The 22822-nt window shown below is 43.1% G+C and overlaps 1 protein-coding gene and 1 long non-coding RNA gene across 3 annotated transcripts in view; one reads left to right on the top strand and one right to left on the bottom strand.

The window, feature by feature from the left end:
- The window catches only part of LOC138763666 (uncharacterized), a 123683-nt gene extending 114342 nt beyond the window's left edge, over nt 1–9341 (bottom strand). Inside the window, exon 1 of one of the 2 annotated variants that reach the window (XR_011357705.1) lies at nt 9083–9341. This is a non-coding gene — a long non-coding RNA (uncharacterized lncRNA). The remainder of the gene's footprint in view (nt 1–9082) is intronic. The other variant, XR_011357706.1, reaches the window with a different exon arrangement.
- Nucleotides 9342–9388: 47 nt separating this feature from the next.
- LOC138763665 (testicular spindle-associated protein SHCBP1L-like) overlaps nt 9389–22822 on the top strand; it is an 82079-nt gene continuing 68645 nt past the window's right edge. The window contains exons 1-2 of the mRNA XM_069938201.1: nt 9389–9787; nt 12145–12294. Of these exons, the coding sequence (XP_069794302.1) occupies nt 9497–9787; nt 12145–12294 (441 nt within the window). The 5' untranslated portion in view covers nt 9389–9496. The remainder of the gene's footprint in view (nt 9788–12144; nt 12295–22822) is intronic.

Below are 22822 nucleotides of genomic sequence, written 5' to 3'. Positions count from 1 at the left end.
GACGGCTGCGGAGCAAAGGAGTCTAGTAACTGAGACACGCAGGCAGAAGGGCAATGAAAATGGGCAGTCGCCACCAAAGGTTAGCGAAAGGGGGCAGATGCCGCTGACTTGACCGCTGACCTGACTATCCATGGGTCCTGAGCAAACACCGGCACAGCAAACCACGCCAAGGCAGTCCAAAAGGGAAAGAAGACCACCTAAACTTTTTAAAAACTATGTGCCCTGATTATTATTAAATACTTTCCCTTTTATAATTATAATTACTCAGGAGATATATTCTAATTCTCACTAGTAGCCCTGGGCCCGAAGTAATCTTAACAGTTAGAAGGGACACAGTCAGCATTTACCACACCGGGGGGGGGGGGTGGAGGGGAGTGTTGAGTATAAGTCTGCCCTCTGCTGGGTGTCATGATGTCACCCTTACAAATATAAAAAACCCCGTGTGTCAGTAGCCATGTTACTCTAATAGAAGCAAAGGATGAGAAAGTATCATGACTCCAAGTCTTAAATGTGTTAGTGCCTACACAACAATGAAGGGCATAGATAAGGCAGAGAGCCAACACATTTTTCCACAGGGTTGGAGTAGAAAACACCAAAGGACAACTGTACAAAATGAAGGGAGGAAAGTTGAGGAGAGACATCAGGGACAAGTTGTGCATGCCTGGAATTCCAGAGGTACAGTGGAGGCCAGATTAATAGGAACATTTAAGAGAATCTTAGGCAGGCACATGGATGAAAGAAAAAGGGAATTATGAGGTAGGGAGGGTTTAATATTTTGGTAGATATATAGGTCAGCACAACATTGTGGGTTAAAGGGCCTGTACTATACCTAGAACGCTTCCATCAGCGCTGTCTCCGCTCCATCCTCAACATTCATTGGAATGACTTCATCACCAACATCGAAGTACTCGAGCTGGCAGAATCCAAAAGCATCGAATCCACGCTGCTGAAGGACCAACTGCGCTGGGTGGGTCACATCTCCAGAATGGAGGACCATCGCCTTCCCAAGATTGTGTTCTATGGCGAGCTCTCCACTGGCCACCAAGACAGAGGTGCACCAAAGAAGAGGTACAAGGACTGCTTAAAGAAATCTCTTGGAGCCTGACACATTGACCACTGCCAGTGGGCTGATCTCGCCTTCAACCGTGCATCTTGGCACCTCACAGTTCGGTGGGCTGCAACCTCCTTTGAAGAAGACTGCGAGCCCACCTCACTGACAAAAGACAAAGGAGGAAAAACCCAACACCCAACCCCAACCCACCAATTTTCCCTTGTAACCGCTGCCACCGTGCCTGCCTGTCCCACATCAGACTTGTCAGTCACCAACAAGCCTGCAGCAGACGTGGAGATACCCCTCCATAAATCTTCGTCCGCGAAACCAAGCCAAAGAAAGAAACTATACTATAATGTTCACCAAGGACCCACTTTCCAGACTACCTTCTGATTCACCATGTTCAGTTTCCACATTTTCTTTAAAATTAAATCCTTGATTCTTATGCTTCTTTGTAATTCATTAAAGCATGGTATAATATCAAAAAATAGTGATTTAAGCACATAACATATAACATAACAATTACAGCACGCAAACAGGCCATTAGGCCCTTCTCGTCCGCACCGAACCAAACACCCCTTTCTAGTCCCACCTCCCTGCACAATGCCCATAACCCTCCATCTTCTTCTCATCCATATACCTGTCCAACCTTTTCTTAAATAATACAATTGACTCCGCCGCCACTATTTCTCCCGGAAGATCATTCCACACGGCTACCACTCTCTGAGTAAAGAAGTTCCTCCTCATGTTACCTCTAAACCTCTGCCCCTTAATTCTTAACTCATGTCCTCTTGTTTTAATCTTTCCTCCTCTTAACGGAAATAGTCTATCCACATCCACTCTGTCTATCCCTTTCATAATCTTAAATACTTCTATCAAATCCCCTATCAACCTTCTACGCTCCAAAGAATAAAGACCTAATCTGTCCAATCTCTCCCTATACTCTAGATGCTTAAACCCAGGTAACATTCTGGTAAACCTTCTCTGCACTCTCTCCACTCTGTTTATATCCTTCCTATAATTAGGCGACCAGAACTGCACACAGAACTCCAAATTAGGCCGCACCAACGTCTTATACAATCTCAACATCACCTCCCAACTCCTATATTCCATGCAATGATTGATAAAGGCCAGCATACTAAAAGCCTTCTTCACCACCCTATTCACGTGAGTTTCTACCTTCAGGGAACGATGTACCGTTACTCCTAAATCTTTCTGCTCTTCTGTATTCCTCAATGCTCTCCCATTTACCACGCATGTCCTATTCTGATTCTTCTTACCAAAATGAAGCACCTCACACTTATCAGCATTAAATTCCATCTGCCATTTTTCAGCCCACTTTTCTAAGCAGCCCAAATCCCTCTGCAATCCTTGAAAACCTTCTTCATTATCCACTATTCCACCTATCTTAGTATCGTCTGCATATTTACTAATCCAATTCACCACCCCATCATCTAGATCATTAATGTATATAACGAACAACAATGGGCCCAATACAGATCCTTGAGGCACACCACTGGTCACCGGCCTCCAAACTGACAGACAATTATCCACTACCACTCTCTGGCCTCTCCCTCTCAGCCAATGTTCAATCCATTTGACTATCTTAAAATTTATACCTAAAGACTGCACCTTCCTAACTAACCTTCCATGTGGTACCTTATCGAAGGCCTTACTGAAGTCCATATAGACAACATCCACTGCGCTACCCTCATCCACATTCCTAGTCACCTCTTCAAAAAATTCAATCAGATTGGTCAAACATGACCTTCCTCCCACAAATCCATGTTGAGTGCTCCTGATCAGACCCTGTCTATCCAGATGTTTATAAGTACTATCTCTAAGAATTTTCTCCATTAATTTACCTACCACAGACGTCAAACTTACAGGCTGATAGTTGCCAGGCTTCCTCCTTGAACCCTTTTTAAATAATGGAACCACATGCGCAATGCGCCAATCCTCTGGCACTATCCCCATATCTAATGACATTTGGAAAATTACCGCCAGAGCCTCTGCTATTTCCTCCCTCACTTCTCTCAATGTCCTGGGGAAGATCCCGTCTGGTCCCGGAGACTTATCCACCTTTATATTCTTCAAAAGCCTTAAAACTACACCTTTTGTAATCTCTATATTCCCCATATTTACCCAATTTGCTTTTTTTTATCTCACATCTCCCAATATCCTTCTCCTTAGTGAATACCGAAGAAAAGAAACTGTTCAATATCTCCCCCATTTCTCTAGGCTCCACACACAGTTTTCCGCTCTGATTTTCACATGTTGATACAAATAAGAATAGTGGTCAGTCACCACTAAATCTCTGAGCTCGTTCTGTATATTCCATCCTGGTCCCAGTCTTTGTCTTGTAGATGGCATGAAGGCTTTTAGATACCAGCAGGTGTATCACCCACATGCAGAAACTAAACCTTTGACCTGCTTTTGATATTGAGTTTCTGGCCAATGATGACATGCATGTTTGCATCAACTTGGCATTGGCGATTCCATGGAACAAGACTTAAGCAATTAAATTATTTCTAGTTGGAGCATATTTATGGAATGCGAGAGAAAAACCGGGGATAACTAGCCTGGTTAAAAATAGAGCCACGAGAGGAATGTACGGGCAGGGTTAAAATACAGGATCAAACCTGGATCTGGAGCATTGGAGTAGTAGTATTAACTGCTTTTTATTTCTAAAAAGCAGAAATAAAGAAAAACAAATGAATGGACTTTGCCGAATATGAGTGAAATAGTTAGTGTATACCTGAGGTCCTGCTGCCGCCGCCGGAGGCCCGAGGTCCTGCTGCCGCCGCCAGAGGCCAGAGGACCCGCTGCCGCCGCCAGAGGCCAGAGGACCCGCTGCCGCCGCCAGAGGCCAGAGGACCCGCTGCCGCCGCCAGAGGCCAGAGGACCCGCTGCCGCCGCCAGAGGCCAGAGGACCCGCTGCCGCCCGGGGGGGCCCGAAGTCCTGCCTGAGGTATCGGCCGCATCGCGGGGAGAGACAGCCAGCCAAGACCGGGCCTTCCCACACCGATGCCCGAGCACCGAACACAGGCCGCCGTCACCAGGCAAACACCGGCAACCTGCACAGCCCGACTGTTGGCAGCCGAGCCCCGGGCCGGGAGTGGTCAATGAGAACTGTTTAGTGTATTTCAAAGTTTAATACACACCTCAAAAACCAATAGTCTAAAAACTAACAACTGTGAACTCCATTGCAAAGTTCTCTCCAGTCTTAAAAATTTCTACTAGAACTTTTCTTTCTGATCCTCAACCAATGCTGCATCCCCTTTACTCGGCCGCGGCAGAGTAAACGCATGCAGGTCGATTCCAGGGCGCACCACTCCATAACTATGGACAGCGGTTGTAGATCTCCAGAAATGGTTCGACCTAAAAGGGGAGGCAGGCCTCTTCAGCCCGGTTAAGCAACCTGCATAGGAGAAGGTCACTCCAATATAAAACCTACGACCCAAGGACCTCACTGCCATGTCCCAGCTTGCTTGGCCATGGCACACGAACCATGGGTGTAAAGGGTGGGGCCAGTACTGCGCACACTGCACTCCACCTAAAAGCTCCTTTGCGCAGGCCCGAGGACAGGTCCACGTCCTCCCCCTCAAAAGATGCACACAAATTCAAGCTAGCATGCTGGAACATCAGAACCATGCTAGACAAGGCTGACAGCCACCGACCTGAATGTCGATCTGCCCTCATCGCACATGAACTCCTCAGACTCGACATCGACATAGCCACTCTCAGCCAACTCCGCCTTGCAGATGTAGGCAGCCTCCAAGAACATGGCGCGGGCTACACACTCAACTGGTCTGGCAAGCCTCAGGCTGAACGACGCCTATCTGGTGTTGGGTTCATGGTCAAGAACTCCATTGCCTCCAAACTCAAATAACCTCCCGACAGGCCACTCTGACCGGATCATGTCCATGCAACTCCCCCTTCAAAACAAGTGATGTATCACTCTCATCAGTGTCTATGCTCCAACCCTTCAGGTGGAACCAGGAGATAAGGACAAGTTCTACACTGATCTGCGCAACCTCATCCAATGCACCCCTACAGCCGACAAGGTTGTCATCCTTGGCAACTTCAACGCTCGCGTCGGCAAAGACTCAGAAACCTGGCCAGGAATCCTTGGCAAGCATGGTGTCGGCAAGTGCAATGACAACAGGCGCCTCCTGTTGGAACTCTGCGCAGAACAGCGGCTTGTCATTACTAACACCCTTTTCCAGCAGAGAGACAGCCTGAAGACTACCTGGATGCATCCCCGATCCAAACACTGGCACCTCCTGGACTATGTTCTGGTGCGAGGAAGAGACAAACGAGATGTGCTCCACACCAGGGTCATGCCCAGCGCGGAATGCCACACTGACCACCGGCTTGTTCGCTGCAAGATCAACATTCACTTCAAGCCAAAGTTCAAGAACAGTGGAGCCCCCAGAAAGAGGTTCAATGTTGGAACCTTGCAGTCAGACGTAGTGAGAGAAAACTTCCAGGCAAACCTCCAAGCAAAGCTCGAGGATGCAAACTGCCTCACGAACACGTCTCCTGAAACACTCTGGGATCAGCTGAAAATGCCCATACTGCAATCCACTGAAGAGGTACTGGGCTTCTCCTCCAGGAAAAACACGGACTGGTTTGATGAAAACAACCAGGAAATCCAGGAGCTGCTAGCAAAGAAGCGATCTGCCCACCAGGCTCACCTTGCAAAGCCTTTCTGGCAAGAGAAAAAAATGAGCCTTCCGTCTCGCATGCAGCCATCTTCAGCGCAAACTCCGGGAGATCCAAAATGAGTGGTGGACTAGCCTTGCCAAACGAACCCAGCTTAGCGCCGACATTGGCGACTTCAGGGGTTTTTATGAGACACTAAAAGCGGTGTACGGCCCCTCACCCCAAGTCTAAAGCCCTCTGCGCAGCTCAGACAGCAAAGTCCTCCTCAGCGACAAGATCTCCATCCTCAATCAATGGTCAAAACACTTCCAATCCCTTTTCAGTGCCAACCGCTCAGTCCAAGAATCCGCCCTGCTCCAGCTCCTTCAACAACCCTTGAGTCTAGAGCTGGATGAGGTCCTTAACCGGGAAGAGAAGGCAATTGAACAACTGAAAAGTGGCAAAGCAGCAGGTATGGATGGAATCCCCCCAGAGGTCTGGAAGGCTGGCGGCAAAGCTATGCTTACCAAATTGCATGAGTTTTTCATGCTCTGCTGGGACCAAGGAAAGCTGCCTCAGGACCTTCGTGATGCCATCATCATCACCCTGTACAAAAACAAAGGCGAGAAATCAGACTGCTCAAACTACAGGGGAATCACGCTGCTCTCCATTGCAGGCAAAATCTTCGCTGGGATTCTCCTTAATAGACTAATGCCTAGTGTTGCCAAAAATGTCCTCCCAGAGTCACAGTGTGGCTTTTGCGCAAACAGAGGAACTACTGACATGGTCTTTGCCCTCAGACAGCTCCAAGAAAAGTGCAGAGAACAAAACAAAGGACTCTACATCACCTTTGTTGACCTCACCAAAGCCTTTGACACCGTGAGCAGGAAAGGGCTTTGGCAAATACTAGAGCGCCTCGGATGCGCCCCCAAGTTCCTCAACATGGTTATCCAACTGCACAAAAACCAACAAGGTCGGGTCAGATACAGAAATGAGCTCTCCAAACCCTTCTCCATTGACAATGGCATGAAGCAAGGCTGCGTCCTCGCACAAACCCTCTTTACTATCTTCAGCATGATGCTGAAACAAACCATGAAAGACCTCAACAATGAAGACGCTGTTTACATCCGGTACTGCACAGATGGCAGTCACTTCAATCTGAGGCGCCTGCAAGCTCACATCAAGACACAAGAGCAACTTGTCCGTGAATTATTCTTTGCAGATGATGCTGCTTTAGTTGCCCATTCAGAGCTAGCTCTCCAGCGCATGACGTCCTGTTTTGCGGAAACTGCCAAAATGTTTGGCCTGGAAGTCAACCTGAAGAAAACTGAGGTCCTCCATCAGCCAGCCCCCCATCATGACTACCAACCCCCCCACATCTCCATCGGGCACACAGAACTCAAAACAGTCAACCAGTTTACCTATCTCGCTGCACCATTTCATCTGATGCAAGAATCGACAAAGAGATAGACAACAGACTCGCCAAGGCAAATAGCGCCTTTGGAAGACTACACAAAAGAGTCTGGAAAAACAATCACCTGAAGAAACACACAAAGATCAGCGTGTACAGAGCCGTTGTCATACCCACGCTCCTGTTCGGCTCTGAATTATGGGTCCTCTACCGGCATCACCTACAGCTCCTAGAACGCTTCCATCAGCGCTGTCTCCGCTCCATCCTCAACATTCATTGGAATGACTTCATCACCAACATCAAAGTACTCGAGCTGGCAGAATCTGCAAGCATCGAATCCACGCTGTTGAAGACCCAACTGCGCTGGGTGGGTCAAATCTCCAGAATGGAGGTCCATCGCCTTCCCAAGATAGTGTTATATAGCGAGCTCTCCACTGGCCACCGAGACAGAGGTGCACCAAAGAAGAGGTACAAGGACTGCTTAAAGAAATCTCTTGGAGCCTGCCACATTGACCACCGCCAGTGGGCTGATCTCACCTCCAACCCTGCATCTTGGCGCCTCACAGTTCGGCGGGCTGCAACCTCCTTTGAAGAAGACCGCAGAGCCCACCTCACTGACAAAAGACAAAGGAGGAAAAACCCAACACCCAACCCCAACCAACCAATTTTCCCTTGCAACCGCTGCCACCGTGCCTGCCTGTCCCGCATTGGACTCGTCAGTCACCAATGAGCCTGCAGCAGACGTGGACATACCCCTTCATAAATTTTCATCCGCGAAGCCAAGCCAAAGAAGAAGAAAAGAGTTGGAGAGAAATATTATCCACATTTTTGAAATGCAAATGTTACTTGACACTTTTCCAATCGATGAAATTTGCAAGTTCAGCTTAAGAGCAAGAATCACTAATATGCAGCTGTCCATACATTGGTTAAAAATGCAGAGGTAATGGGCCCATGTCCATCTGAAACAAAGACTCCTAATTAAAACCGACAGAAAAATAAGCATAGCTTGGACCCATGGCATTGTCCACAACTACAACTTTGATCTTGAGAAAATGAGTGAAATTGGAGAAGTAATTAGTCGTGACACTTCTCCTTCCCAGAACAGTCACAATGAAATTATCACAGCAGATCAACAAACAGCAGTTAAGAAGCGTTCCAACTGATTAATTAAATAACCGGAATACACACGCTGAAAAGACATTCAGAAGAATTTGTTTGTCTAAAAGATATAATCTTAAGGATTACGCCTGGGGTTGGGGGGTGTAATGGAAGATTTAAACCCTTTTTTTAACTTTTGCAGCCTTTGTTTCTGCAAGACTGAGAACCTGCTTGTTTTTTAGAATCAGCAGACATAAACTAAATTCCACCGAGGGCCCAGAGATGCAGTTATCTGGCAAAAGAACATCTGTGTACCAAGAACATTTAATCTTCCTGCTTGTTTTGGTCACAGACCGTCAGAGGCCTAGCCTTGATGCAAAATAAACCATTGTATTCAAAGTGATAAGCTGAAAATTATGTTATTTGATAGAAGCCTAGCATGCTAGCTTGTTCGCTTATTTTTCTTGCTGTGCTGGGAATAGGTGCTTGGGTAAGCAGTTTTTGGGTAATATAAGCCATGGTCCCGCTGCTGAAGTTTGAGACTCTCCGAGAGGTGGCAACATCTCTCAGCAAGAAGAAGAACTTCTAGAGTCCAGCCAACGTCCCTGTCGGGGGAGGTGGAGAAGCTGGTCCCGGTGCCCCGACAACCTACTACAAATGTGCAGTCGTTGCCTCGCTTTAGCAGTTGGGACCAGTCCAGGCAATGATAAGTATAATTGGGAACAGCTTGCATATTGTAGTTTGAATTCAGCTTTTGAATTTGTAATAAACATTTGTATAAACTGAACTGCTCTCGGTGCGTGTGTCTACTTTCTTTCGGTAGCTCGAACACTGTGACCAATCTAAAACGAACAAAATGAGAGGTACAAGTTTACCCAAGACAGGGGTGCAGTTCTGGATCAACGCTGACTGTCAGCTCTTCTCTATACCTGTATGCAAGGTGGTGAATAAGGAAGCAAGGAATCCGATTGCCCAAAGTAGACTTTGCAACTGGCGTACACGTCTCGCCGAAGGTTGGACCATCACCAACGTTCGGTATTCGGCACGAGCCTATTTAAACCAGAGCATCTCACGTGCAAGCTCCCCCAAACCATGTGCTCGTGTTCTCCGGCTGCTGTGCCGTTGGACGTTAAATGCCTCGCGCTTATTTTACCAGTCGCGCGGTTGTGATTTTTCGCTGATCGTCATTACCCATTCTGTCCTCGAACGTCTCGCTCTTCCTGCTTGAACGTCCGTCTCGCGCCCCCGTGGTCGGTTGGACAGCCGTAGAACCACGGGAGAGACCAGTCATGGCGTCGTGCTCTTCTGTGAAGGCCGTTGTGTGCGAGGCACAAGCAAGCGCGACAGCAGAAATTGAGCAAGATGATCAAAGCGCGGCAGAAAGCACCGGAGCCAATTTTGTCCCCCCTTTGATTTCGTCTGCCCAGCCAGTGAAAGCGGCACAGCGGCAAATGAAGCCGTTGGAGTCAGAGGAGATTGAAGAAGCGCATGTTCTACCACCGGTTTACGTGTCAACCGTCAAATTCACCCCAGAGAGCAGGATGAAGTTGTACTGTGATCAGATTTTATCTTCTTGCAAGGTACTGATGTTTAAACCAGCGCGGGTGGGGAACAGGGATTCATCGGGAGGGGGAACATTAAATATGTGTTCTTAGTTGTGGGCTGGCCCGGGGTGACACACACCCATACAATACATTCTGAAATGAGATCATTTTTCGGAGTTGTGACGTCTACAAGCCAGAGTTCTGAAGGTCACATGATTTCCAAGAATTGAGATTGTCTCGTTGAAGATGTATTATCACATGATTTTGAGAAATATATTGGCAAATTCAGACATCAAGACCCTGTAGGACACACAGAGGAATTGGACCCTTATGAAAGACAGGGTTGAATTACAGTGCTGTTGTGTGTTACTCCTAATCAAAGGGAAATAAATGGATTTCGAAAGGGAGACCACTTTCCGACTGCTCTTTTGAAAATAATGAGTGCAGCCTCACCATGCAAGAAAATTGAAGACAGAAGATCTGAATATTGACATCCTGTAAAGACAGAACTATTCTTTTAAGAAAAGAGAGGCAGCCTCATTTGTGCCCAGAAGATGATCACTCATGTTTGAAGAATATCACTCTGAAAGACAGCTCATCAAGAGACTCCTGAATTTAAAGAGATCTGAAATTAAAATGTTAAAAGTGCTTCATAATTACTTCTGAACTGTGATTTAAAAGGATCCTGAAGTCCACAAGATGTTTGAAACTGGACTTTAAAATTGACTTTTTCAGAATGCATTTACATTTGCGTATAGTGGGGTTAAATTTAGAGTAGTTTAGAGATAAGTAAGAAATGTTATGTTATCAATAGTTTAATTAAAAAACTATTATTTTGAATTTACCATTATCTGGTGAATCTTCCATTGCTGTTCCTGTATTTAGTACTAGCAAGGACTTCTTAGTTTATTACATATTGAAGTACACTATGGCAGATAAATCTCCAGACATATAGTACTTTGTGAGAACCAAGGGGAGAAATTGCTGGGGACCTGTTAGAGACTTTTATATCTTGGGCAGCCAAACATGAGGTACTGAAGACTGGAGGATAGCTCATGTGCCTTTACTTAAGGAGAGCTGCAAGGACATGGCAAGGAACTACAGGCTGGTGAGCCAAACATCACTGCTGGAATGTTATTAGAGGGGATGTTGAAAGACTGTATCTAACAGCATTTAGAAAAATAAGGACCGATTAGAAATAGTCAGCATGTCTTTATGTATGGGGAATCATGAATTTGATTAAGTTTGTTGACTTAGACTGCTGATGAGAGCATGGAAGCAGATGTCTATATGGATTTGACAAGGTTCCATGGATAGGCTAGTCCAGAAGATTAGATTACCATGGATCCCAGATATACTGGCCAATTGTCTGTAAATCTGCATAATTCTATGAAATCTGATGTTGTTCAGATTGGAAGACTATGACAACCAGTGTATTATAGGGATTGTGGTGTGCCCCTTGACTTTTGTCATATTGATGTTCATTGTACTTGGGTATATTTCAATAAACTCATTGTCATTTAGATGAGAATGTAGGTGGCATAATTAATGTTTTGAATTGTACCAGAATTAGACAGTGAAGAAGTTTCTAAGGTTGCAATAAAATCTAAAATAACCATGAAAATGGCCAAAGAATGGCAAATTAAATTTATCTCAGACAAGTGCAAAGTGATACATTTTCAGAAGTTAGGCCAGAACAGTACAGTGAATAGCAGGACCCTGGGGAGTGATGTTGAACAGTGGGGCTTTGGGGTACAAGTACATGGCAGCAACACAATATTAATGAGATCACACAGTATTACAAGCAATTATGGTTGTCACTCTGCAGGTAGAATATGTACAAAGGTTGTGTGTTTAAGTGTGCAGAATAAATTCACAAAGCTGTAGCCAAGACTGGAGAGCTTGAGTTTTAAGGAGAGGCTGGATACGCTAGGACTGATTTTCCTGGAGTGAAGAAGACTGAGGTCAGAACTTATGGAGGTTTATAAAGGAATGAAGGGTATATTTAGGTTAAATACTATAGTCGCCATCTTTTTCCCCAAGGGATAGGAAGTCTAAAGCAATAGGGAATAGGTTAAAGGTGAGAGGGGAAAATTTAAAGGTGATATGTAGGCCAAACTTTCCACACAGAGGGTGGTGAGTTTATGGAACATGCTGCTGGAGGAAATAGTGGAGGTTAGTACAATTACAATGCTTAAAAGACATTTGAACAGGAACAATTTAGGATACGAGCTAAATGCAGGCAAATCGGGCTTGCTTGAGTAAGTACTGAATGGCATAGACGAATTGCATTGAAGGGCCCGTTTCTACCCTTTATTAACTGTATGTTAATTAAATTGAATTTATGTGGAATAAAATAGTTTTTAAAAATTATTTTCGTCATTTCTACAAAGGCAGAAGAAGCAGATGAAGCTATGAGCAAATACCTCATAGAAAAGCTACGTTCAAGAAGTACTTGGTTAGGAGTATGGAAAACAAATCCTGAGCTTTTCTTTGTAAAGTATGATGAAGGATCTATACCTTATGTTGGTGTTTTAGTTGAGGTAGGTTACATTTTTAAAAAATATATATTTTTATTCTCTACAAATTGCAGAAAAATCTAAAGATAGTTCATTAAAATGTTATAAATCTTTTGATCTGTTTGCCTCAAAAGGTAATTGAGGGAAGAAATTCCATAAGTGGTTGTGCTCCATCTATTGCTGGCAATAAGACCAAAGATACCATCTTCACTGTATATTGAAAATTCTAATTAATAAGTCGCATTCTTTTTCCATTCTTTATTATTTGCATTGAGTACTTGTAGTAAAAGAGGCAGACTTCATTTGTCAAGTTAATGTCCTTTGATCAGAAAAATCACTGATTAAATGTCTTGGACCTTTCTGGTATTTGATGTTCATATTTCCAATTTTCAGTATATCTCGCTTTTTAAAAATTCTATAGCTGTTGTTAGTCTTTTTTAATTAGCCATGGTTCCAAATGCAAGATGTGTGACTTCCATTTTTTAATTTTAAAAATATTACTTTATGCTTGAATTTCACAAATATGTAAAACATACTTTCATTTTCAATTCAAGCTATATTCATCCATTTGCATCACATCAACGTGTCAAAAACTTTCCTGGCACCTCCCCCGAGGCCCATATATAACCCTGGTTTCCCACCTAAACCCAGAACCCCACCTGAAGTCTGTTCATGAACTCTACCTGTGTTGTAAGCTAATAAAAGGGTTAGTTCTCACTCCAGTTGGGTGTGAGCTTTTATCTATGCTATAGTTTTATTAGCTAACAAACAAAGATTGAGCAAGCATTCAAAGACATAGAGAAAGACAGCAGGAAATGGGTCCAGCCCACTTGAGGCCATGTAAACAGTTATATATCATTTATACTCCTTCCCATTTTCTTTATTCTCGTGTACTTACCATCTTGTCTCAGATTTCATAACTCATCGACACACTAGGGACAATTTTCCTAATTAATCTACCAACCCTCATGTCATTTGAGATGTGGAAGGAAACTGCAGCATCTGGAGGAAAGCCATGCAATCAGAGGGAGAATGCAAACTTAATGCAGATAGCACTTGAGGTCAGTATTGAACACAGATCTTTGGCCCTGCAGGAACCTGGCTCTAATAATTGTGTTTAAGTGTGCAGAAGAAATTCACAAAGCTGTTACCAAGACTGCCACCATGCCTCCAAAAGATTTATTTTTACATGGGTTGTAGCTCCTCAATGTGCAATGGCAGGTGGGCTTATACACATATAGATTTTAAGGTAAAAGCATCGGGCTAAATAACTTCTCAGCATGTAAAGTTACAACATGGAATGTGCAACATTTGGTCTCATGAATAGCTTTGTGTACTAGAAAGCCCAGATCTTTTAAGCAGTCCAGAGAATGTCTTTTATCATGATCCTCCAGTAGCTGTTATTTGTTGTTTTGTTGAGGGAATCCCTGGGAACAGCCCACAATACATGGTTTTGTGAAATACAGTTATTGGAGATGAACCTCGATGAAGACCACTACATCTATTTGTAGAAGGATCTGACAAGAAGGAAAAACCCTTCTTTCCACTAGCTAAGGAAAATGGTATTGCTTGGTTAAAAGTTCTACTGCTGAGGCATTCTGACAAATAACCTTTAAAATTTGCATGTGGAACCAACTAAAAGAATTCATAATGTTGTTTTCCATAGAACCTTGAGAATGTTGTATACAATCTACTGATTGGATGACTTATAGTGAAAGGTCTTCACAAATTTGTCTACGAGGGACACATGATATGGCACAAACCAGGTGAAGGAACATTTTGTGGGAATGTCCAGACCCATCCTGTGAAAGTTAAATAGGAAAGTCTGCAGATGCTGTGTGTAGTGAACTGGGATTCACCACAAGTGCGCTGACCTGACGACTGGTCCCGCCTCCTGGCCCCTCCCCCGAGACCCATATATAACCCTGCTTTCCCACCTAAACCCAGAACCCCACCTGAAGTCTGTTCATGAACTCTACCTGTGTTGTAAGCTAATAAAAGGGTTAGTTCTCGCTCCAGTTGGGTGTGAGCTTTTATCTATGCTACAATTTTATTAGCTAACAAACAAAGATGGAGGTGTTGCTCAAGCCCAGTATGCTGTTAATAGCCCCCCAGTCCCCCAAAGTAGCTGAGGAGTTCGTATATTCGGTAGACTGCTTCCAGGCCAACCTGAACGCAACCAGGGACGTCTTCCATCCAGACGAGCTCCAGAGATCGGTGTTCATCTCAAGGGTCGTGATGAAGGGATATGCAGTTGTCCGAGACTTCCCGAGTACGAGGCCACTGTCAAGGCGCTGAAGGCCCGCTACATGAAGTCCCCGAACGAGGTCCTAGTGAGACATTGGCTTGCCCAACATAGTCAAATGAAGACTACCTGCTGGATCTGCAGACGCTGACTAAGAAGTGAAGGTATGAGGCCGCTTTGGGATGAGTCCGGGAAGATGAACAGATCCAGGACACTCTAGTCGCAGGGGTCGGCTCAAGGTATGTGAGGCAGCGACTGCTCGAGTCGGGAAGGAAGGACCTCGCTAGCCACGTCAAGCTGGGAAAATTGCTAGAACAGACCAGTCTCAAGAACGACGATCTTGAGGCCAGCGAAATTGTGCTCTCAGGTGAGCAGCTCCAAGGACTGGCAGTCCCCTCCCTAATGGCTTCCACTTCCCAAAGCCCAGGAGTGCTTTTTCTGCGGCAAGGGACAGATCCACCATGCCCATTGCCTGGCCAAAGACTCTGCATGCTCCAGCTGTGGGAAGAAGGGACATTGGCCAAGGATCTGCCACGTGAAGTGAGATTCAGGGAAGTCCATGGCCTGTACCGCTCCTGGATCTGATTCCAGCCCCAAGCCATCTGCACTGGACTCGCCTGAGATCGCCTGCTGGGCATCGTGCTGCCTACAGAAATGGCACGAAAAGACTCAGCGGCCATCTTGCAGCAGCCCAATTTTGAATTCAGTGCCATCATCATTGTCAAAGGAGGAAGGAGGGTGGCCATCATGTCAACCACAATGTAGGCACCATTTTACCTGCACAGGTCGATTCAGGATGGAGGGGGTCACTCGAGGGAAGAACATGGCGTCTCCAGCAACCTGGCATCACTGGTCCTTGACCAGAATAGACCTCACCAGCTGAGCAACTTAATGGTGAAGGTAAATGGACATTCAACCAAGTGCTTGATTGACCAGGCTCCACTGAAATATAACTTAAAAATGTACCCATCCAATTACCGAATCTTCCTAGCATCCCAGTCCTATTCAGCATGTGTACAGAAACATTGTCATTTGAAGAGGGGAAATTTTGTAAATTTCATATGTACATTTTAGAAGAATTGTGTACTCCAGTATTGTTGGGTTTGGACTTCCTGGTATCACCTTAAATGTGTGATCTTGGAGATTTCTGGTCCCCTTCCACGTTAACGGATCGAAATGGAGGTCTCTCAAAACCAGGACCTACTTGCAGCCTCTCTACGCTGAACGTCAACCACCCTCCCCCCCCCCGCCTCTGTTCCCAAACCTGTCTGCCAACTGTTAGCCCATCGCCATCAAGAGCAGGAGGAACAGCACCAATACCTGCACATCAAGGCGAGACTCATGGATGGCAGCAAAAACAGGCCGAGGGAGGTGGCGGCAGGAAGACCTTCATGGAGGAGGCCTTACCTGTGGGCCCAGAACAGCCATGCGAACAGCGAAGTTGACGAGGTGGCAGCGGCAGTGGTGAGAACAGCTGTATTGGCAGCAATAGCGGTGATGGTGAAGGTGGGGGTAGTGACAGCAGTAGTGGTGGTGGAGGCGGCAGGGATGAGTCCCACGGGCGACAGCAAGAGCAGGCTGAAGGTGGTGGTGCAGGAGAGATGGTGGAGGAAGTAGGTGACTCCAATCCTGTGCTGAGGTTGAGGTGGAGGAAAAGGTAGCGTAATGGGAGCAGCCTTACCTGCAACCCAGGTTCAGCGGAGGTGATGAGGAGGCAGCGGTATTGGGGAGACCAGTGATGATGCAGCAGTGGTAGAGCATTGAGAGATATTGTTGGGAGTGACACAGACTGAAAGAGATAGAGCAGTAAGCTAGGAGATCTATAGTCACGGGCAGGAGAGGAAGGGAACGGGGTGGGGTGGGGGGCTCGGAGCCCTCCATAATAAGCATTATGAAGGCAATGGAGATGGTGGTAAAGGCCTCCAAGAAAAGGCTGGAGAGTATTAAATGATTTGACATTAGAGAGAGATGGGAACTCAGGAGGGCTTTGAGGGAAGTATCTGGAAGGGTGCATATAGTGGAGGAGAGTGTCAATAGGAAGGAGAACAGTGTAGAAAAGTTGGAGACGATAGCCAAAGAACGATGGCAAAGAAAATGATTCAGGCAAGCAAAAGATTTGGGATAAGATTGCTGGATAATTTTAATAAGAGAAGCAATATAAAAATTGTAGGGCTTAAGGAGATGAAAGACCCCATTACGTTTATTAAAGGGCGGATCCCTGAGGTATTGGGGATTTTTCAGTTTGTTTAAGTTTTGTTTCACACATGGGGTCTGTGCCAGGAGTCAATATAAGACAAAAGGGATGGAAAATAAGTATTGGAAGATGAGGTGAGGAGGAGAGGAAGATGAAGCACTGGGGTAATGGATAAAACAATTAAGTTTATAAGTGAAAATGGATTAAATTAAATAGTTAAGAGCAACAGAGTCTTGGCACATCTTAAGAAGCTGCAAAACAGATGTAGTTTTCCTGCAGGAAACCCACCTTGTGAACCAGGAGCATTCAAAATTAAAGAGGAGTGGGTGAGCCAGGTAGCAGCATCCTCCTTTAATTGCAGAGCCTGGTGAGTGGTAATCTTAATACGAAAAATGTTCCAGAAGCGGTCCAGAAGGTGGTCGCTGATCCAGCAGGGAGGTTCGTGATGAGACATTGTCAAATATATTCAGAATTCTGGACACTTATGAATATATATGTAAATGACACTTTCCTTATTTTAATATCCTAATTTCAAAGTATCATTTTCCAAAGCATGAGCTACAATATCCCAAATTTAGATCTCTTTAATCCAATTAATCAAACTCTGTAACTGTTACTTTATGTAGTTTTAATTCATTGTTAAAACAGATAAACATTTTGCATAGCTTTGCCACAAGACTTTCATAACGGTGAATAACAAGCATTTACTGTTGTGACAAGAGTATTACAAAATATATAGATATGTTTTTTGGAGATAAATTGGGAAAAGTTTGTTAGAGTAGGTTACATACAACACTAAAACAGATCTTATTTGAAATACTGGAGCTCTGTCCAATGCTAGACATATCAAGGCCTCCGAGCTTTTGCAAGAGCTTTGAAGAGTGGTCGAGACTTCACTCATGGATTGTTGTTTACAAAAGGCAACAGATGAAAGAGCTTGTTGGAACCACATTTTGTCTGAAGGAGAGCTTGCTGTTGTAAGAGAGTCATGTGGTTTTGCAAGCAGAGAGAGCCAAACAGGCTTTCTCTCAGAGAGAGAGAGAGACATACACACATTACTTGTACAGTATTACAGCCAGCAGAAGCATCTGGGACTGGAACGGGGCATGCTGGCATGTTTATGGAAAGCCCATTTGTAAGACAGCCTGGTTCATGCAAGAGGAGATAACTGCCTGTCTAATATTTTACTTGGAATAAGGGAAACAAAAAGGAACTCTGTGGTGACCTGAAAGAAAGAGATTATCATCTGGAGAACTCTGAAGGGGCAAGTTTCATTAGCAAGACACTGAAGTGGCTGATTAAAAAGGAACAACAAATCGTTCTCTGAAAACCGACAAGAAGCTTCCTGAGTGGTAACCATTTACCTTTCAAGCACCAAAGCCTGGTATGAAACAAAGTTGCACAGAGATACAAAAACTTTAGAGATACAGAAATATGAGAAAAATTTCACGTGCTCACATTTCCTTCACATCTTGTAGAAAGAGAGCAAGTGGTTACCCAAAGTGGATATTATGACATATATCATAGTCACTATGGTAACACTACAAACAATAGTTCTCTTAAAGAGACACACACACAAAATTAACTAAGAATCAAAAACCAGAAGAAATAAACAAAAATTGGAAAGTTGTATAGATCAGAATCACGGGGTCACCCTGCTAAAATAAATGATTTCTGCTTTCAATGGAACTACCAAATTTGGATCAGGAGGATCCATCTCTAGAGAAGAGATCGAACATGTTCTGAGCATTCTGCAAGTGGGTAAGTCAAGAGAAATGGATGATTTCATTGCTGAATGCTATAGGAAATTTAAAAATCTTTTAATGCCCCTTCTTGTGAAGGTGATGGATCAGGCAGCAGAGACGCATAACCTCCCAGAGTCTTTTTCAACAGCAATCATTATGGTGATCATGTAAAAGTTCAGGGACCCATTGAATGTCCCCTACAGATCTATATTTTTACTGAATACAGATTATAAAATTATAGCAAAAGCAATAGCCAAAAGGTTGGCAAAACATATGCTGAAATTAATAAATCCAGATCAAGCTGGATTTGTTCAAAAGAGGCAATCAGCAGACAATGTAGCTAGATTGTTTAATATAATACATCTGGCACAGACAGGAGTGGATGGGGGAGTGGCCATATCCCTGGATGCAGAGAAAGCCTTCGATAGATTGGAGTGGGATTTATTTTGTTCAAGGTCATGGAGACATTTGGACTAGGACAAATATTTATTAATGGGTAAGGGTACTATTATAAATCCCAGGCTAAAATTATCACAAATGAGCAGATGTGTTCCTGCCAAGTTAATCTAGTAGGTAGGGCTGCCCACTGTCCCCAGCTCTGTTTATACTATCTATTGAACCACTGGTGGAAACCATTCAGCAGGATCCAGACATAAAGGGGTTCATGGTGGGCCAGGTGGAGCACAAAAGCAAGTTATTTGCTGTTGATGTGTTATTGTATTTGTCGGAACCTGGGGGGGGGGGGGGGGGTCATTGGCTAGACTGAAGACTACACTGGAGAATTATGGGAAGGTCTTGGGATATAAGATTAATCTGGACAAAAGCAAGATAATACTTACGACAAAAGGGGGATTATAGATCCTACAAACAGGGAAGTCAATTTAAGTGGCCGCAGGACGGCATTGAGTACCTGGGCATTCCAGGCGAGATTTGTTGCCTCATCTTTTGAGGGAGGGGGTTCCCCCTTCTTTGGCACAAATTGGGCTACATGCGATAGAGAAGAAGATAGCATGAGAATTTATATACAACTGGGGGAATCAAATTGATATATATGAAAAAATATATATTACAAAAACCCATAAAACATATGTGACAGATGCAGCAAAGAATAAATCGATGTATTGGATTGAAGGTGGAGATATCTCCTAAAATGCCCTTGACCCAGAACAATTTAATACCTATGACTTTGGGCAATAAGATCCTGGACATCTGGTGCCTGAAAGGGATCAGGATTGTTATCATCAAGGGCAGCTCATGTCATTCAAGCAGTTGAGGATCAAATATGAGTTATCGAATAGAACATTCTTCTGCTTTCAGCAATCAAGATCTTTCCTAAGGGATAAATTGGGACCAACGATGACTCTGACTGTAGTGACATGGAGATTCTAATTCAACAGGGTAATACATGTAAATTTATCTCTAGGATGTATTCCATATTCCAAAGTGAGGGCCTGAAACTGGGCTTAGATCAGTCGAGGGAAAGATGGGAGTCGGACTTGGGCATAATAATTGATGAACAATGGTGGGAAGATTTGTGTCTGAATAACATGAAGGGAATTGTCAATGCTGATGCAATATAACTTCTTACATCAATTGTACCTCACACCGCAAAAATTACACAAGTCAAAGCCAGAAATTTCAGAAATGCGTTTTAGTTGTGGTATGGAGGTTAGTACCTTTGTCCACTCCACCTGGCTGTGTACAAGGGTGAGATCTGTCTGGGAAGACCTGGAGGACATTCTGAAAAAGATTTTAAAAGTGGATTTTCCACAAGAGCTATACCTTCTGCGGATATTGGGGAAGTACAGTTTAAACTGTCCAAACACCAAATTCAGTTTGTGAAGATCGCCGTATCAGTAGCCAGGAAGTGTATAGCGGTTACATGGAAGTCTGATTCCCTGCTACATATCACACGATGGAATATGGAATATGAAAATCACTTACAATTTAACGAAGAGATATGACACATTTGTTGAAGTGTGGCAACCTTATCTGAATCACATATCATCTACAAACTCCTCCCACCACACACCCCCACCCGAATAAATGAATAAGAGAAAAGAAATGATATGTCCCAGTAGTAAATAATTAAGAGTGTGAATTGTGGAACATGGCACAGACTGTGTGTTTTTTCCCCCACCCATTTTTATTTAATGTCCAGGGTGCTCTAGCCTTGAGGGGAATTGTTGATTTCACTGGTATTTTTGCATTTCTGTATTCTCATGTCTTTGTATAATTTAAGGATGGGGAGGGGAGGGAGCAGAGGGTGGGGGGAAGGATTCTGTAAATTGTATTGCATGGGAAAAGAAAGTAATATATTGTTTGTTGAATTTACAAGAGTCTTTGAAAATCCAAAATAAAATATTCAAATATATATATCATTAATAATAGAAGAGACACTGACCATGCTGGAAGATTTATAATGGAACATTGTGAAATTTACACAGAATAGTGGACGTTTATGAACATCTATGCACCAAATTATGATGATGAAGCTTTTATGAAAGATATCTTTTTTAAAACAGCAGAGGGAAGACAAAATATACTGGTTGGAGGACACTTCAGTTTCTGCCTAGATCCAATACTGGATAAATCAGCCAGAACAGTGACAAGAGCAAAAGCTGCAAAACGTCACTATCACTTATGAAGGATTTAAATTTGATTGATATCTGGAGGCAGCTTAACCCCTGTAGAAAGAGACTACTTATTCTACTCAAAATATACAAGGTCTGATTTGTTTTTAATGACTGCCCAATTAAATAGAGTGGTAAAAATGGAATATTTGTCAAGACTTCTATCAGATCATTCACCACTAACTTTAATTATTGCAATAATGCAAAAACAAGAAAATGTATACAGATGGCATCACAATTGTAAAAAGGAAGGACTTTGTGAGTTTATTAAGACACAGATAGAACTATTCTGTGAAACTAATCGTTCAACTACTGATAATAGCTTTTTAATATGGGAAACACGCTTATCTAAAAGGACAAATTATTTCTGATGCAAAAAATCATGGGAGAATATGCTACTGAATTATATGGCTTAAAGAAAGATATAATGAAATTGGGGGGAAAAAATCAGAAAACAGGGTCACAAGGAAAATGTAGAGTATTAGAGAATAAAAAATTGAAATATAACACATCACAAACATATAGAATGTTAAAAAAAATAAAAAAACATTCTGAATTATGGAAATGGGCTCATAAAGTTTTTTCTTGGCAGTTAAAGGCAAAGGACTCATGTAGAATGATAAATGCAATAAAAACAGGCTGATATAACATTTAATCATAAGGAAATAAATAATACTTTTAGGCAATATTATACTATATATATCAAAACTATTAGGAGATGAAAATGAGATGGATGAATTTTTAACAAATGTTGAACTTCTAAAATTAGAAGATAGAGAACAAATTAATTTAGATGCCTCTTTCACAAGAAAAGAAATCGAGAAAGCCTTGGATTCTTTACAAGCTAATCATCCCCAGGGAGGATGCATTTCCTCCCGAGATCTACAAACAATTTAAAGATTTATTGATACCTCTTATGATGGATGTATTAGACTGGGCAGTGGAGACTCAGACCCTCCCAGAATCTTTCCCAACTGCTATAATTATAGTGCTACCAAAGAAAGGTAGAGACTCATTGAAAACTTATTCATATAGACCTATATCACTCCTCACTGGTGATTATAAAATATTGGCAAAGGCATTAGCTAATAGATTGGGTCAATATCTACCAAAATTAAGGCATAGAGTTCAGGTGAGATTTGTTAAGGAAAGAAATTCTTTAAATAGTCTAAGTATACAATTTAATATAATGCATATGGCAAAATCAAAGTTGAACCTAAGTATAACCATCTTTCTAGATGCAGAAAAAGCATTTGATTAATTAGAATGGTCTTTCCAATTTAAATCATTGGAAAAATTTGGTATCGGCAGAAAATTTATAACCTGGATAAGAACTCTTTATCATAAACCACAAGCCAGAATTATAACTTACAATTTGTTGTCAGTTGCTTTTTTTTCCTCCCTTAAGATGATCAAGTAGATAGGGGTGTCCTCTGTCTCTGGCACTTTTTAATCCTAGCTATTGAATCTCTGGTGGAGATTATAAGGAGAGACCCAGACATTAATGGCTTCAGAGTTGGACAAGAAGAACATAAAATGAACATAAAATTAATTTATTTGCTAAGGATGCTATATATGTTTAACCCAGCTGAATCCTTGATAGAATTACAAACAACATTAGAAAAATATGGAAGAATATCATGTTATAAAATAAACATGGACAGGAGTGAGATAATGCCATTGAAAAATTTTGATTATGAAAGATATCAAAAAGGTAGTAGATTTAAATGTAAGT

Source organism: Narcine bancroftii, chromosome 5 (assembly GCF_036971445.1).
Source record: "Narcine bancroftii isolate sNarBan1 chromosome 5, sNarBan1.hap1, whole genome shotgun sequence".
Taxonomy (NCBI): domain Eukaryota; kingdom Metazoa; phylum Chordata; class Chondrichthyes; order Torpediniformes; family Narcinidae; genus Narcine; species Narcine bancroftii.
The sequence above is the reverse complement of the archived record's forward strand: the minus strand, read 5'-3'. Positions and strand labels throughout refer to the sequence as shown.